The 18,615-nt window shown below is 39.2% G+C and overlaps 1 protein-coding gene across 2 annotated transcripts; it reads right to left on the reverse strand.

The window, feature by feature from the left end:
* Window positions 1-5,416: 5,416 nt before the first annotated feature.
* Window positions 5,417-18,159, reverse strand: ube2v1 (ubiquitin-conjugating enzyme E2 variant 1). Of its 2 annotated transcripts, XM_077204419.1 has the most exons (5): window positions 18,036-18,133; window positions 15,079-15,227; window positions 12,349-12,471; window positions 11,809-11,810; window positions 5,417-6,607 (listed from the first exon to the last, which is right to left on the reverse strand). In XM_077204419.1, the coding sequence occupies exons 1-5, from the start codon at window positions 18,055-18,057 to the stop codon at window positions 6,520-6,522; spliced, it is 384 nt and encodes a 127-aa protein (XP_077060534.1). In that variant the 5' UTR covers window positions 18,058-18,133; the 3' UTR covers window positions 5,417-6,519. The 2 variants fall into 2 exon arrangements, with proteins under 2 accessions (XP_077060534.1, XP_077060533.1); XM_077204418.1 differs by lacking the exon at window positions 11,809-11,810 and having other exon boundaries at window positions 12,346-12,471; window positions 18,036-18,159.
* Between the last annotated feature and the right edge of the window lie 456 nt (window positions 18,160-18,615).

The following is an 18,615-nucleotide window of genomic DNA, read 5'->3' on the forward strand; positions in this document are numbered from 1 at the left end:
TCGAACGATATATTAATTTATTTTATATACTTTTTAAAGAACAGAATGTTTTTCACCTTTTTCAAATTTAGTTAGTGTGAAATATACGGGCAGGAGCCATCATTGGACTGCGGACAGGAGCAGGAGCCATCATTGGACTGCGGACAGGAGCAGGAGCCATCAGTGGGCTGCGGTCCGGGGCAGGAGTCATCATTGGACTGCGGACAGGAGCAGGAGCCATCATTGGACTGCGGTCCGGGGCAGGAGTCATCATTGGACTGCGGACAGGAGCAGGAGCCATCAGTGGGCTGCGGTCCGGGGCAGGAGTCATCATTAGACTGCGGACAGGAGCAGGAGCCATCATTGGACTGCGGTCCGGGGCAGGAGTCATCATTGGACTGCGGACAGGAGCAGGAGCCATCATTGGACTGCAGACAGGAGCAGGAGCCATCATTGGACTGCGGACAGGAGCAGGAGCCATCATTGGACTGCGGACAGGAGCAGGAGCCATCATTGGACTGCGGTCCGGGGCAGGAGTCATCATTGGACTGCGGTCCGGGGCAGGAGTCATCATTGGACTGCGGACAGGAGCAGGAGCCATCATTGGACTGCAGACAGGAGCAGGAGCCATCATTGGACTGCGGACAGGAGCAGGAGCCATCATTGGACTGCGGACAGGAGCAGGAGCCATCATTGGACTGCGGTCCGGGGCAGGAGTCATCATTGGACTGCGGTCCGGGGCAGGAGTCATCATTGGACTGCGGACAGGAGCAGGAGCCATCATTGGACTGCAGACAGGAGCAGGAGCCATCATTGGACGGCGGACAGGAGCAGGAGCCATCATTGGACTGCAGACAGGAGCAGGAGCCATCATTGGACTGCGGACAGGAGCAGGAGCCATCATTGGACTGCGGACAGGAGCAGGAGCCATCATTGGACTGCGGTCCGGGGCAGGAGTCATCATTGGACTGCGGTCCGGGGCAGGTGCCGAATAGACCATTTCGAGCGCCATACAGTACAGAACCGAGAACATCAATAAACGTAACAAAACATTTTGGAAACATGTTTATCACATAATTACTGTCTTTTCACTGTATTATTTTAAAGATTGGAAACACAATGAATAGATTGTAAAACTATTATTATACTAAAACATTATTTTCAGGAACAGCTAATTGAGTTGATAAGTTGAAATTTGATGTAAACTCTTGCCAAGGTTTTAAGGGTTTTAAGGAACGTACTCGGTTACTTACGTAACCTCGGTTCCCTGAGAGCAAGAGAACAAGCATTGCGTAGCTATACGCTTATGGGAAAACTCCTTTTTTCAAGAATATTGAAGCCTTTATTTTAAAACGTAGTGCAGCTACACAGTGAGCACAGAGCAAAGCTGACTAGCGTGCTCATTGGCTGTGGTGCTGGAACAGCACAAACCTATGGCGAAGCGGCTGAGGCGCGCAAACCTATCAGAGCGCCCCGCGCCGAAGCCCGCCAGAATGGGTGTGGCTTCTGGCTACATAAGCAGACCATTTCGCCATAGGAACCAGGTTTAAATCGACTGAAGAGAAGGCACCTGACCAAACTTAATAGCACGGCCCTCCCGGGGCCAAGGCCTCTTATACAGAAAGAACTCGTGCCTGCAGAGCAGGAACCTCTAAGTTATTAAAATCTTACAAATGTGGACGGCGAGGACCAGCCGGCCGCCACACAAATGTCTTCAATTGGTATACCACTGGACCAGGCCCATGAAGAGGCCATGTCTCTCGTGGAATGAGCTCTAACGCCTATGGGCACTGGAGGCCCATAGATGCATAGGCTAAAGAGATAGTGTCTACTGTCCATCGTGATAGTCTCTGCTTAGTGACTGGGAGCCCTTTGGTGCAGCCGCCAAAGCATACGAAGAGCTGTTCCGACTGCCTGAACGGGACAGAACGCTCTAAATAGACTCTAAGGGCCCTAACAGGGCAGAGTAGAATCACGTCTCTATCATCGTCCGATGGGAGAAGAGTCGATAGCGAAATGACCTGAGCTCTGAACGAGTCGAGAGCACTTTGGGAACGGGAACATGACCATGCCTTGGCCTGAGGACGACTTTAGTGTCGTTGGGCCCGAACTAAAGGCAGGAAGCGTTCATAGAGAGTGCTTGCAAATCACCCACTCGCTTGACCGATGCTAGTGCTAGCAGTAGTGCGGTCTTAAGCGAAAAGAGGCTTCAGGTCAACCGACTGAAGCAGCTCGAAAGGGGGTCCCTTCAGGACCCTGAGGACTGTGGAAAGGTCCCAGGCAGGTATAGAAGAAGGCCGAGGCGGGTTCAGCCTCCTGGCCCCTTTGAGGAAGCGCACAACGAGGATGGAAGGCTGCTATGGCCTCCACATATACCTTGAGCTTGGAGGGGGTGTGACCCACGTCCAATAGCTCTTGGAGAAAGGAAAGTACCAGTGGCACTTCACTTGAATAGGGGTCAAGGTCCCGAGCTGCACACCAGCCGGTGAACACTGACCATTTCAGGGCATAGAGGCGCCTAGTTGACGGTGCTGTAGCCTAGGTGATAGTGCTTAAGACTTTTTCCGGGAGGCTCCCGGATACCCGTTGAGGGGCCATACATGGACCCATGTTCACACCCGACTGGTACCAGTCGACGACTTTCCAAGGAGCCAGGGCTTTGATACAGCTGTGGTTCACTTTGATGTGTAAGTGGCCAGAATGCCACGCATGGGCCGATATCCAGTATTCGGTACCCCTGAGCTGCAGGGGACACATATGCAGTAGGCCCAGTTGGAGTACTGACAATGCTGGGGCCCAGAACCCTCTGAAATGTTCTGAGGGACTTGTAAAAGCCCGCCCTGAACGAATCTGTTGAATGGAGCGAGCACGGTCTGCCGTGAGCCACGCTCTCTTCTAAATTTAGTCGATAACTGTTCCCAGGAGCATCCTGAATGGCGGTCTCATGAGGGCCTTGTTCAGGTGTCTGAGGTCTAGGATGTGCCTAAGGCCGCCATCCTTTTCCGGGACGAGGAAGTAACGGCTGCAAAAACATGACTCGCTTAATGAGAGGGGAACTGTTTCGACAGCTCCTTTCGCTGATAGATTCGACACTTCGGTGCGAAGGACGTGAGCCATGTTGCTTCTCACCGCTGTCTCGACCACTGCATGAAAGTGCAGATGTCTGCGAGCGAATTGGAGCGAGTAACCTCGTCTTATTATATTCATCACCCATTCTGACACATCGGGGATGGCTGCCCAAGCCTCGCCCGTTTGGCTAGGGGTTGAATGAAGTCTGGGGATGGGCCGCCATGACTTTTAGTCATGATTCAGATTTAGCCTTTTTGTTTTCATTTAAGACTTTTAGTTTTCAATCTGACCCAATAATCCCTCCATAATACTTGTATATTTTACTATAATTTAATTATAACTAAAATATTCTTAGTACAAAATGAGTTGTTTCAAAATAGTACTCTTCAAGTTAACTAATCATTAACACACTGGTAATTAGTCTGGCTGAAAAATACAGCCAGACTAAATACTCTTGCTTGAGGGTGTCAATGATGGCCTTCTGGACAGCAGTCAGGTCGGCAGTCTTACCCATGATTGCGGTTTTGAGTAATGAAACATGCTGGGAGTTTTTAAAAGCCTCAGGAATCTTTTGCAGGTGTTTAGAGTTAATTAGTTGATTCAGATGATTAGGTTAATAGCTCGTTTAGAGAACCTTTTCATGATATGCTAATTTTTTGAGATAGGAATTTTGGGTTTTCATGAGCTGTATGCCAAAATCATCAGTATTAAAACAATAAAAGACCTGAAATATTTTAGTTGGTTTGCAATGAATCTAAAATATATGAAAGTTTAATTTTTATCATTACATTATGGAAAATAATGAACTTTATCACAATATGCTAATTTTTTGAGAAGGACCTGTATACATTTTTTTTTTCAACATTGATAATAATTAGAAAAGTTCTTAGAATGATTTCTGATGGATCATGTGACACTTACATTTTGAAATATATTATTACAGAAACCAGTTCATTTAAATTGTAATATTATTTTACAGTATTGCTGTTTTTACTGTATTTTTGATCAAATTAATGCAGCAGTGAGTATAAGAGACTACTTTTAAAGACATAAAAACCCCTTGTTTCCAAACTTTTGATGAGAAGTATATATAGTTGATTATAATACATTGTGAATTCTGATATACATTGGTCCACTTTTTGACTTATTTTTAAATGAAAATGGTGTGAAAGGATGGCCAAATCTACCTGGAGTCATGTCGTATGTGTGCAACTTTTTATATAGTCTTGAGTTTTCAAAGTCTTGATTTTGTGAATGTGGTCCCTTATCATCAAGTGAAGGTCTGCTCTTTGAACACTTTCTGCACTGAGTAAAATACAAAACCTGTGGTTACTTTTGTAAGGTGTTGTTTTCAGTTGTGGCCACAAGTTTATATAAACGTTACCTTGCAAAAAAGCAAATAATAATTAAAATAAATTATACTTACAATATCACTACCCTGAACAGGCTGTTTCACACACAAACACACAATTTACTCAAATCAACTAGTTAAAAAATACAAAATTTAGGCCTATGCATAATACGGAGTATGATCGACCACAGTATGTTTTTAAGAGTTGTTCACAAGTCTCTTGTTTGTCCTGACCAGTTAAACGGTTCACTGTTCTTCAGACAGATCCTCCAGCTCCACTCTTTGGTTTTCCAGCATCGTCTGCTTATTTCAGCCCCTTTCCAACAGTAGCCATCAATGGTTGACAGTTTTCACACAATTCAGCGACTCAAGACAATATGATGCAAATTAAGAGTCGGGGTGTGTAAATGTTTTGAACAGAATGATGTGTAAATTATTTTGTCCTCTAGAAAACATGTAACTTACAGTATGTGCCTTCTGAAGGGCAGTACTAAATTACATAAGACCTGTTAAAAGATCTTTCATTTTAATTTAGTACTGAATGCTTTAAAACTTCAGTATGCACTATCCCATGGCACTTAAAAGGGATAATTCATCCAAAAATTAAAAATTGCCATTTACTCACCAAGTTATTCTAAGCCGATGGGTTTCTTCTGCTGGACACAAATGATATTTGAAGAATGTTGGGAAGCAAACAGTTTCTGGTCCCCATTGTATTTTTCTTCCACACTATGGAAGTCAATGGGGACCAACATTCTTCTAAATATCTTCTTTTGTGTTCAGCAGAAGAAAGAAACTCATAAAGGTTTTAGAACAACATGAGGGAGTTAATGATGACAATTCTCATTTGGGGTGAACTATTCCTTTAATGTAGCGGGTTGCTTTCACACAGTCATGGATTATCCAGGAAAAGACACTTTTCAAGACTTTTCATTTGTGTAAATTCAGTTTTGCGGACTATAAACATCAGGTATGGAAATAAACTATTTAGAGCAGTACCAAATAATCAAAATGCAATTTTTAGGATCTTTTTTAATTATTAAAATTTAGCAGATTCTGCAAGGGGTGTGTAAACGTATTAATCAGAGCTGAAGGTGAAGCAACATGTAGCAACACTGTGTGGGTTTTTGTTATAGATTGGTCAGTCATGACTGAATAGTAATCAAGTTGTTGATTTTTTCTTCTTCTTTAAAACCCAGTGCAATTTACCTTAATTCACAACTTTTCAAATTTTTCTATAACATATCGAACACAAAATTTATTCATAGTTTCAACGCTCTCAACAGCTCAACGGAAGGAATAATGTTAAAGTTGAAGTTTACTCTATGCAGCACCAAAATAATGTGTGCAAATAACCAGCCATCAATCTAACAACGCCTTTTTCTCTGCATATGAAGCTAGGATAGAATTCATCGTCAAATACAAATTGCACACTTCATCTTTGATGTTCTTAAGACATGATCTACCATTGAGCTTCTGTTGTCATTTTGCACAAACTTTTAATAAACCCATGAAGTGACCTAAAGCTGAGAGCCTGAAGGAAGAAAGTAATGAGACACCGACCAAGATTCAACTTTAACCGGTCAGGCCAGAAACTTCTGATTAAACAGGCAAGACTGCTGATTCGGATGCTATCATCACTAGAAAAAGATGAAGAAAAAGAAAAAAAAGAAGGAAAAGAAAATCTTAATATTCCCACCACACAGCATGTTACATGATAGCACAAATTCATTTTCACTTGCAGAACTATTCTCAAATGAGGGCACACAGATTACACTCAATAAGATCATTTGTTATTTTGACAATTTGCATGTATAACAAATAAACATTTAAAAAAAAAAAGATTAGAATGATGTACAGTATTCTGCTGTGCACACCACTACATCCATGGATTCTGTCCAATGGGAGCTGCCGAGGCGGGACTGCTCATTGGTTGCTGCAGCTCATGGGGAGTGGTCAGGGACTGGGAGGATTTCTCATGAGTCCAGAAAAAAAAAAGAGGAGGAATGCTCAGCCTTGCGTGTGTGAATGTGTTCTGATGAAGGTAGAGAAGACGACGACTCAGTTGCTGTAGATCTGTCCTTCGGGAGGCTGCGGCAGCTTCATGTTTTCTTTGCACATCATGAGTCGTCGTAGCTCCTGCAGGACCACACGGATGCTGTAGGAGTTCTGCCACTTGGCCAGTGAGGACACAGCTCGCATATCAACCTAAGCCAACCAAAGACATTGACACAATGCATTAACGAGCACAAAAAAACTGAGAATTTGGGGGAAAAATAAAGCAGAATCAATACATAGAGCCCTGGAAATTTCAAGAAGTGGCCGTTTTTCCACTAGAAAGTTTCTCACATTAGTATTTAATGAGCACAGTAGTAATCAAAAGTTAATATTAGTTGTCCTCCATAGTTGCTGATGTTTTGCATAATATCTATAAAGGGTATGCACATGACATCACAGTAGGCAGGGTCACAGCGTTTACACCCACTGAGTGTCAAAGACTGAGTGGCAGCACTGGTGTTCAGTGTAAATGCAGCTAAAAACACACAAAACAACAGGATAGAGCCATGCGATCGACTGTACTAAATAGATTCAACAAGAAATCTGAGCCATCTTTTTACAGACTGCCGAAAGCTACGGAACAGAGAAGCAAATGGATTGCGGCAATTCACCGAAACAACTGGAATCCAGGTACAGAAAAGTGAATTGGTGTCAGATATGTTGAATTTTGGGGTAAAAATCATACCCTAGTTCATATTAGTGTTGTCACGATATACTGGAATTTCTAGCTTCGATACGATAAGTTGAAAAAAACTGATTAACATGGAAAAGATACCTTTAAATCGCGCCACGATTCAAGCAGCCTTTCCGCTGCACACGACATTCGCATACTATTGTCGCATGTAGGCCGGTCAAATTTTGCTGGATAAGAAATTGTCCAAGAAATTATTGCGATAAATGATAATATTGTTGTTCTGAGACAATTTTCATCTAAAATAATTTTAATATCATAATAATGCAGGTACACCTTTTCAAAGATCAATAAACTTTTATTTCTAAAGACTATTTAACACTGAAAACGGAAAACATTAAATAATAAATGAACAAAACAACCAAAAAAAAACAAAAGCAATGGACTCATTCTCTGTGAACAAAAAATGCACTTACCAATGTGTGACTTCCATTCACACTGAGAATCATATGTATCATATATTGTGTGAGCAATCTGAGCATGCATCTCATATGGGTATGTGCGAGAGTTTGTGTGTGTGTGCACGTGCATCATATGAGTATGTGCGTGGAGAGTTTGTGTGTGTGTGCACGTGCATCATATGAGAATGTGCGTGGAGAGTTTGTGTGTGTGTGCACGTGCATCATATGAGAATGTGCGTGGAGAGTTTGTGTGTGTGTGCACGTACATCATATGAGTATGTGCGTGGAGAGTTTGTGTGTGCGCGCATCTCGGGTGTGTAGAGTTTGCGTACATGTGCGTGAGCGACTTTAGGTGTGTCATTGTGGATTTCATATGTATTTGTTTAAACATTCAGCAGTATACATGTATGTTTGACTACTTAATATGTGCATGCAGGTGTTTCAAATGTGTGCGAGAATGAAGTTTGATTTAAGCCCTAGATGGCGCCTCATATGAGGGAGAGAGAGCGCGAGAGAGAGGGACGAGCGAGATGTAGTGCTGCGCGAATTGCCTACGGCGCTCTGCAATCAAATACGATTTTAAATAGGCTTAGAAAAAAAACAATAATAATAATAAAAAAAACATTCAAAAATCAATGTGTGGCGGTCAGGGTTGATATTGTGGCGGGTCGCCACAAATGAATGAACGTATGGGAAACCCTGCCATGTGGCTGACAAGCGCCGCCTCCCCACACAAAAGACCTTGCAATGGAGTTCACCGAGAGTTGTCATCCAGTCTCTTTGGTAGAGAGAGACGAGGAAAACAAACAAGCATGCAAATGGAAATTATCGCGGCTGGAAAAATTATCAAGCGATTATTTGATTTATTGACTATCGCTACAGGCCTAATTGCATGTGTGCATCATAACATTATTTTTGAGTGCATTTCACCATGAATAAGCTGCGAAAAAGAGCTCATTTTGGCACTTGTATGTCAGAGGTGGCTTTATTATGCGTGTGCGCTTCGGATGCGAGCAAGAAATCGGCGGAAATTAGTAGAATTATGCGCTATCCCGCGCCTAAATTCAGACCGGGTCACACCAACACTACTTAACCGGAGTGAATGAGAGGAGGCGGGTGCGTGTCAACCATAGACGGTAAAATAAATATGGACATAGTGTCAGTGAGGTCACCCGTAGGTTTCTAAAGAGTATTTTTGAAGCCCAAAGTGGGCGGAGTGGCCGTCGCGACCTTGTCTCTAGTGGCCAGACGATAAATTGCAGTTTAAGCCACTTCTGTGTTGGTTTCAAGAGAGATAGGAAGGTTGCCACTTGGTGTCAACTCGCTGTCGGAGAGGAAGAAAGTGCAGCTGGAATCGGTGTATCGATACTACAGAAATATTGGAATTGTTTCTGTATTTGAACAAGTGCTGGGCGATAAAACGATAACGATAATTATCGCGATATAATTTTTCTCGCTAAAACGATATCAAGAGTTCGATAAACGAAACTCTTTTGAAACGCGCGCCACACGGACCATTTATCCGCTCGGTTCAAAGTCCAAACGGCAGCGCAGCGCGAGCTCACTAGAGCAGACGCGTTCTATGGATGCGTTACTCTGATCGTCTCGCTCACGAGATCCAGTGAGAAGCGCTTGATCAGCGAAGAACACAAATGTCTCAGTGATTGAAACCAGTTTAAAGGCGCTGACAAACAGGAGAAACACTGTCGCAACGATACAGTCAGAATCTGAATTGATTCTGAATCCATTTACCATGGATCTACTGTAACGTTAGCCTGGTAATATTAACTGAACCATGAAATGTGGGATATACAAATTGAATTGTATTATATTATTAATGTAGACAATGTATTAAAGGACTAATGGAATATAATTACAGTATTTAATAATGTATATAGGCTACAGTTTTTCATACAAATACCATAGAAACCATAAAGTTACATTTTGCCATGATGTGAGGTGCTATAGGCTATGCCTGGTTTTATCTGTGGTTATGATCTGAATGCATGATACTGGATGATCAATGGTTAATTTTAATAAAACTCAAACAGTCAGAATATTACATTTTCCCAAATAAAAATGTGGTCTTTAAAACATTTTTTAACAGATGTTTCTGTTTTTGTTAATGAACATAAATTTAACAGTAGTATTAGCTTGAGTTAGGATGCAACTCCGTGTCAAATATGCGTTTTGAGACAAACATGTAATATTAATATTGCAGCCTGCACTGCAAACAGTGCTGAAGATACGTGCCATCAAAGTCAGGCAACACAAACCTGTTTCAAGACTTGAAACAATATCCCCCATTAGCACATGCAGAAACTAATGGCTCGTTTCCACTGAGCAGTACGGTACGGTACAGTACGGTTCGGGTCGGGTCAGTAAACCATGATCCAGCTACCGTTTCCACCGCCAACAGTACCGTACTTGATAGGCGTGGTGTTTGACGGAAAGAAGCGATCAACGTGATTTTCGCGCGAAGAAGAAAGCGACAAAGTAAACACCAGTGGATGGCATACAGCAGATCTTGTCCTTGCTTCTCGGCATGTTTGTCACAAGAAGACAAGCGCCGACATTAGGCATTTCTCAATACCAAGTATGTAAAGTTCTCAGCAGAGGGACTCCCGAGGACGCGAGTCCGGTAATTCTCCAAATGGAACAGCGCGTTCTTGAAAGCGTCACTCAGCTCGCTCTGCATTTACATTTTAGGCAACAATAAAACGAAATATGTTATAAAACACCACTCTGCCTCTTTTCGTTTTCATTTAAATAAATTTTAAACATTATAGGCACACAAATGTGGTTCAGACAATGTATAGACCTGATTATATACATGTTTAACGTTAGCCTATTTATAACAAAACGAAATATAAAACACAACCCTGCATCTTTTCGTTTAAATTAAAAAAATATTAAACATATTCCAGGCAATATGTGCATTTGTACAAATGTTGCAATAAACAACATTACAGTGATAATCTTGTAATAAAAAATGACAAAACTCAACCCTATTTCTTTTTGTTAAATTTCAGTTCTATCAATAATAGCCATTATAAAAGTATAAGTAAAAGTTAACGTTACAAGAAGCTATACAATAAGAAATAAGGCAAACAATTCAGTCAAATATACAAATTCAGCGCTAGTCTAACGTTAACTTTACAACGGAAAAGTTATAGCCTAAATATATGAAACTTCACTTAGCCCTCAGCCAAAACGATTGACCAGGGAACGAATTATCGATACACGAGACCAAAGATCACCCGTTAGATATACACAAGACGAATTACCACTAGCTGCTACAGAGTCAGCGGCAAACGTCAGAACGACTAGCCGAGGAAAGGCTGTTCCAGGTGGGGAACATGAGCGCCGAGCGCCCGGTGATCGCCTAGAATGGATCAAATTATCATAAATCATTATAAATAAACCGCAGATTTGAGCTTTAAACAACTACATTCTCGCCTCAAAAACTCTTAAAACTACATTTCGTGAAAGAATAACCGTAGTATTATATTCCAACTGTATATTAAAAAATGGCGCTTCTTATGTTGCCATTCCCCTCGCGCAAGTGACGAACTCTGTCAACCAATCAGCGTTTTGCAGTGAGTCTAGCTCCACCCTTTAGTACCGTACCACTGTGCTAGGTACCCCAACGGAAGGGTACCCAAAAACACAACTTTTGACAGTGGAAACGCAAATAATTGCGTACCGTACCGAACTGTACCGTACCGTACCGCTCAGTGGAAACGAGCCATTAGAAATATATTTTTCTATTCAGATATTTATTTTGTTAAGGAAAAATGACAAATGTTTGAATGTTCTACCTCAGATTTGTGAAATGTTCCCCTGTTTGGCAAGTGTTTGTCATGATATGCTCTGACAATAAAGAGTAGTTTAAAACCACAATTAACGCTCTGGTTTCTACAACTTTCACTTAGGAGCAAAAATCTGCCTTTAAACTTGAAAGAAATAAACATTTGACATTTATCCTGATAATTATCGGTATCGACTGATATAAAAAAAAAATTATCATGATACATTTTTTTTGGCCATATCGCCCAGCCCTAATTTGAACACTAGTTCATATATTGTATTGTAATGAAATATTTACCATCTTATATTCTACGTAACTGTAATTTAACATGCATAGATATTAAATCTAATATAAAGCGACATGCAATTTATAAAGTCTCTTGGCCCATCCTCGAACCTATAACCACAGGCTTCACCACGATGGTAATAGCCCAAAATGGCAACATAACCACTTTCAACCCAAGTTATAACAGAAATGCCTACAGAACTTATACTATATTAATTTTGAGCTAAAGCACACAAAAAACACTAAATTCCATCATATCAAAGCATGCTGGGAAAATCAGATTTCCCTCTTTTTGCATGATTGTTAAATTTTCGAACTTCCTCAATTTCTTCAATGCTGTTTTTAAAGATATAAAATATTGATATGGAATGAGTAATAATTGTAGTTTTTGAAACAGATCAGTATAGTTTCTCGACAACAAATATTTTGATTGAAATAGAATTTGTTAGTCAAATGCTAAATTCTTTTTGTGAAATAAACTGACAATTTCATTTGGATTTTGGATTTTTAGGCATATATATTTGGGATGTCCAACAAAAAAAACAATTTTTTTTAACCAAATAATTAGTTTTTTTAGCAATTCAGAATTGCAGAATATGATAAAGGAATAATGAAATGCATTCATTATGAATGAAAAATGCATATGATAAGAGTAGCAGGTGAGGAACAACTGAAGTATTCAGTACTCGGTCTTACTTACCACACCATTTGAGTTATGCACTCCATTCAAGTTGATCTTCGTCACAAAGCGAACAAAAGGGGGTGTTTCTGGATATCTTGGTCCACATTCTACTCGGAGGCTGTACATCCTGTTCTCATAGATAGTCTGCATGAATAAACAAATATAATTATTATAACAGGATTTCTGCAGGTTTTACAAAGGTACATTAGAAAACGTTTTAAGACCAAGTAAAGAAAATTGAAGGGAACAAATATGTTCTCTAAATATAGGGAGAAACACAATGAGTCTAAAAATACAACTTTCAACAGATATCCATTACTTTAATTCATTTTACAAAAAAGTAGCTTGAATCGCTTTGCTCCCAAACTTTTACCTTATCTTCTGATCACACTGCTGATCATCAGTAGTTTTGTCTTGTTTTCCAATGCAATTGTGTAGAAATTATTAAATCAAGACATTTACTTGAGATGCAAAATGATAAAAATATGAACTCTTGTGAAATTGATTAAAATGAGGTGAGTTAATGAAATAAAGCAAAAACAGATATCTGCCAGTGGGCTTAGCTTAATTCAAAGGGAACTCATTGGCAGATATTTGTACATGTTTTAAGTATAAACTCAGTTAATGTTGTTAAATTTTTCAATTTTTATTTGTTTCAAGTAAATGTATTTAGATTTTCTGTTTACATATTTGTATGGAAAGCAGAACAAAAATACTGAGAATGATTTTATTTTTTCCGATGCATGCAACATTTAATGCCATGACTATGCATTTAAGATTTTCTGCTTAGATTTATGACTTTAAGACCTGCAGAAACCCTCCCTGATTCTGAAATATCATCACACTGATGACTCCATATTTATAAACACATTGGTAAAACTCAGTAACTGTTTAGAACTGAGTTTCATCAGCCTAGCGAACACAAAGAAACAAAAAACAAAGAAATGAATGTTGATCAATGAAGATGCCAGGTTTGGCCCGGTAATGGAGCAGGATTGGACGTTTTATTTCCACCAGGGTCATGATGCCCCAAAAAGACTAAAACACATGCTCTAGTGCAGTTCATGGACACTAGATAGAAGTCAAGCATTTTTGGGCCATCTTCAATTGATGAGTGTGTTGGATGCTACTGCTCTGCATTGTAAAACATTTAATGATTCTAGTCCCACGACAATTCTATGAACTATTTAATTATTTATATTATTAGTTAAAAACAATACTAGTATTTTAGTAATGTCTTAAAATAACTAGGTACTAATCCAGAACCTACCCCTAAACCTAACCCATATAAGGTAACTATCTTTCTTTGGAAAGTACACTGTAAGTGCACACACTATAAAATAAAGTGCAACCATAATATTAATAAAAATAATAATGTTTTATTTTATAGTGCTTTTCCAAAACCCAAGGTCACTTTACAAAGTTAGATTTCAAGAAAAAAATCAAGATTACAGACCAAGAGCTAAAGAATAATATACAGAGAATAAATGTGTTTTTAAAAGGTTTTTGAAAGAAAGAAGCTTCGTTTAAAGCTTCGTCTTGAGGAAGAGCCTTCACTAACACTAAAGACCAGACCCAATAGTGACTAAACTACATTTTGGAGTCATTAACAATCCAGGACTAGATCTTAAGGAGCGAACAGGGGAGGTAAGGTTGAAGTCATTCAGATAGACAAGGAGGACCAAGGTTATAAAGTGCTTTGTAAGAGGGGGTTAGTATCTTGAAGTCGATACATGAGGAAACCGGAAGCCAGTGAAGTGAAATCGAAATGATAGGATCATGCTTTCTCTGGAACCGTGCGAGTGATCAAACGAGATGCAGAGTATTGAAAATACTGTAATTGAATGCAAGAAATATTACGTAGATTAAATGTCAGTATAGCATTTAATGCCATGTCAGCATCTGTGGCTATTACGTAGATTAAAAAAGCTGATGTTGAAAAAAAAGTGGCTGTTGAAAATTGAAATGATTTAAACAAACAAACTTTGAACAATTCCACATGTATAAACTATATTTCACATGAAATGATGTTACCCAATCATAGGAATGGGCGTTTACATTGAAGTCTTAAAAGGACAAAGGAGACACACCCCATTTAAACGAAGTGTTCAAACCAGACGGTCAACAAAACAGGCAAGAAAATGGCAATTTATTTCTGAATTGTGACTGCTTTTGATGCAAAAATCTTAACAAAATTATAAGTGGACTTCGGAGAACATTTTAAAAAGTGTAATTCATGACCCCTTTTATTATTAAATTCATACAGCAATTTAATACACATTTGCAATCATGCTACTATTCGATAAAAACAGCAATCTTGCATTTTGCATCATGAATTTTGGGCCATTGTCACAAGCTAGATCACGCAGTGAAAGTGTGTGCTAGGAATCCACTCTCACAGTCGTCTACTCTGAAGGCGTGTTTGTTTTTTAGAAAACAAGTGACATACTTGATAATGTCAGCTGGCACATTGTTAAAACGACAATTACGCTATTATCATAGATGATACATATTGCACACCCCTACATCAAAGTGTAGTAATATGCCTTTTTTCCCCTCAGTAATTTGGTTATTGGCATATTTGGTTCATTTCAGAGTCATGCATATTGCATTTTCTAATAGAATAAACATAGACCTCTAGTTTTTCAGTAGGAAGATGTGAAATGATAAAAATATGATAGCCTTATTCATGCACAAGAATATGCATAAACATCTGAATTAAATAGAGCCCAGGAAGCTGGTAGAACTGACCCTCGGGGGTCCGATGATCATTCCTCTCCAGCGGGTGAGGGTCATGTCCTCGTCGTCTTCCAGACCCCAGCTCACCGTCCCATCTCCAACACCCTTCTGACCCTCCTCGAGCTCCTCTAGCAGCCGAAAGTTACGGGGGACTTTCACGCCTGTGAAAACACACACAATCACATGAACATCTGCTGCTGGAATAATGTTCAAAACAAATCCTGCAAGGGAAACTGCTTCTCGCTGACATAGAAACTCTATGGGTCAAAATATTTTACACATGGCTGGAAATGTCATTTCTAATCTTTTTAAAGAATTTTATATCAAATAGGCCTGGTTTCAGAGACAGGGCTTAGATTAAGCCAGGATTAGGCCTTAATTCAATTAGGACATTTAAGTCGCTTTTATAAACATGGGTAAGAAAAAACATATTTGAAGATATATCAGTGCAAGATGCTTTCGGTTAAAACACCACATGCATTTTAGTCTGGGACTAGATTAGGTCTTGTCTGTGAAACCAGGCCAATTCCCAATTATACGGTATTTTCTCTGTCAATTTCTATGTCAAGGCACATGATTTTATGTTTACCCTTAAAGTCAGTGAGCTTGATTTCCTGAAGGTGAGCTTAAAGAATGGCCTGATTTTGACTAACAAACACTGGATTAAGAACAAAGACTCATTTGAGCACGATACCGATAATGAAACCAGGAAGTGCAGTCCCAAGCACTTTAAGGTTGTGATATTAGTAGGGCTATAATCAACCAAAGAAAATCTCGGTCGACTGAAGTCCTGAAATGTCAGATTAATAGCTGCGCAGTACTTGGTAGCCTTGTCCGCCTAAATGAATTATAAATAAACATATAGCCTACAAGTTTATTATAATAAATGTATAAATATTAGCAGCAGTAGGCCTATATTAAATCGTTTTTTGACCTAATTATTTTGCACTGAAATGACACACTCGAGTCTGTCGACTCTGACAGCGTTGCATCACGTGAGCCTGCGCAATATAGCCTATGATTTCCGAAAATAGTACTATGTCAACTAGTGATATCAGCACAAGAACTGTTGAGGAATATGCAACAATTTAGACAATTGTTTTTGTTATAATGTTATGATAACTGACAGACACTATCATTTCAGCCGGTCTGTGCATGGCCTCGCACGGAGCGAGGCTGAACATAGGAGCTCAGCTTCGCGGCTGAGACACGAATAGACTATTAATTTGAAGCTTTTACTCAAACACACAGTGCACGTCCACTTTAATAAAAAAAGAATATTTATTAAACAAACCAGATCAAGATGAGAGCATTAGGCTCTAAAAAGGTCAAGAGATGCGGTTTAAAATAAAAAAAGTTGAACTTCTTTTAACTTGAGCGCCACGTTTTTAGAATGCTGTGTCATGCGCGAGACGCTGCAAAAGACGCGAGCGCAACGGTTAAAGACGTCCGTCTAGCGTGTGTTTACATTGAAAAACAATGGAAAAGTAGAGCAGTAAAATGGAAAAACATGTTCTGTGTTTCCCATTTATTTTTCCCATAGGGATTTTTTAAAAAGTGCTAGCGAAAAGCTATAAGCTACGATGAACCAAAGCAACCAAACAACAACTTTGAAGACAAAATGTATTTGAAAATCAGAAAAAAAGGAACAATACGGTGTACTTTACGTTGATTTAGTGAGAGAAAAGGCCACAATCTCATGAAACACTGCAAAAGACAATCAAATGGAAAATGATAGCGAACTATGCAACTTTTGATGTAGATGTTGATTGTCTATAGGAACAATGTTTTACATTGATTGCAATATATGTATACAAACATTTAAATAGTTCCACAGTATAGACAGACACATCATTCGCAGTGGTTCATGGGAGTGTGAGGCGCTAAAAAGAGTTATTTTGGTGTAATTTGCTTGACGTGGTTCTCTAATTGGTGGAGTTTCTTTAAAATGTAATTCCCTTATTGAGAGAGTGAATGGCAGTTGAACACAAACAATTAATATTATTAGCTCCCAATAAAAAACAAAACAGTAAAATAACAAGTAAAATAACAAGCGTATGCTGTGACAAAAAAATGTCTTGTGTGTGTGAATATACAATATATATATATATATATATATATATATATATATATATATATATATATAGTCATTGTATATATAGTGGCATTGTGGTCTACAAACCACTGAGCTAAGGGGTGTGACGAATGAGAAAATGATACTTAAAGAGAAAAGGTTTTCAACGAGAGATCAGCAAAGCAACTGACATTTGAATGGACATTAAAAAATGTATAAAGGCGTATCACATAATTAATATAAGATATTGTGCTTAAATGGAAGATGTAAAGAAGTGAGAGGTTTCCAATGGTGGGTTCCCTGTCTGTAAAGATCACAGAAGTCAATGGTTGTGCCTCAAATTAGCGAGCTGTCTACCTAAACGCACTTTGGTAAACATATTCTTAAACCTAACGAGCTGCCAACCAAGAAAGCACTTATAAAACATGACTGAAGTTCAATATCGTACTCGGAAGGAGTATATGATACACAGAACTGCAGTCTAGCTAGGCGGCTCAGCAGGTTTTGTGACACAGCCCGTGTATTGTGTTGTTTCCCTATCATGACGCTGCAGTTGAATAAGCTACATGGCTAACCAACAGAAAAGGCAGATTACATAAAAAAAACTGTTGTACTTTCACCCTTATACATTAAGAACCATTTATCTAAATCTTAAACTATTTAAAACGGGCTAAAACACAAACTCCGTCGACATTAAACGCGACAAATGCCACGGATTTGACAGGCTAATGCTGTGCAAACACACCCACATGAATGCTGAGACCTTAAACACAGCAACACGAGTGAATACTTCAATGAAAGTATACTTTTTACGAGTTTTATCTTATCACAACACTCGCTGTGCATACTAAAGAAAGAAATAATCTAAAACAATAGCAGTTTTTCGTAAATTTACCTGATCCGGCGGCGGCCGCCATCTTGTTGCTCAGCAGCGGGGACGCGCGCCAACAGTGAACAATCGCCTCATGAATAATGCATGTGAATAATCACTGAACCTGGATATTGAACTTCATGATTCTGGTGCGTTTATTACTCATCATATCCTCCCAAATCTGTAGTAAATTTGTTAAATCATTGCTAATGTAAAATGTATATTTTTAATGTAGGTTTTGTTTTTAATGCAATAGCTACAGTGAATCCACAGTGTTCCGTGTAGATCAGAGTTTGTTTATTATTTCTATACTGTAAAAACAAAAATAGGCTCACGTCATCTGAGCCAGTTTAGAAGTAGCCGAGTAGGCCTAACAATGTAGTTAAAAGGTCTCGCGTCAAGATCTTTGTTCAACATCAGATCCAAAACAGTTCAAAGCACAGCTGAACTTCAACCCAGGTAAATAATCATATTAAATTATTAGATAATATTATTACTAAATATGTAAACATGAAAGTAAAAAAAAAAGGAAAATCATAATGTTGTTTAAAATAGCCACAGGGAATTAAAAATCACCAATCCGATGTGAAATATGAAGAAGTTT

The sequence above is a fragment of the Siphateles boraxobius genome, unplaced genomic scaffold, assembly GCF_051911475.1.
Source record: "Siphateles boraxobius isolate OS27281-9 unplaced genomic scaffold, OSU_SipBor_1 5, whole genome shotgun sequence".
Classification (NCBI taxonomy): domain Eukaryota; kingdom Metazoa; phylum Chordata; class Actinopteri; order Cypriniformes; family Leuciscidae; genus Siphateles; species Siphateles boraxobius.

What these genes read in the sequence shown, in the direction of transcription:
- ube2v1 (XM_077204418.1), bottom strand. Translation starts at nt 18,057, where the DNA reads ATGGCGGCCGCCGCCGGATCAG. An exon ending in GGCGGCCGCCGCCGGATCAG is followed by an intron (nt 15,228 to 18,035) that starts GTAAATTTACGA and finishes GTGTTTTCACAG; the next exon opens with GCGTGAAAGTCCCCCGTAAC. An exon ending in TGCATAACTCAAATGGTGTG is followed by an intron (nt 6,608 to 12,345) that starts GTAAGTAAGACC and finishes TGGTTGGCTTAG; the next exon opens with GTTGATATGCGAGCTGTGTC.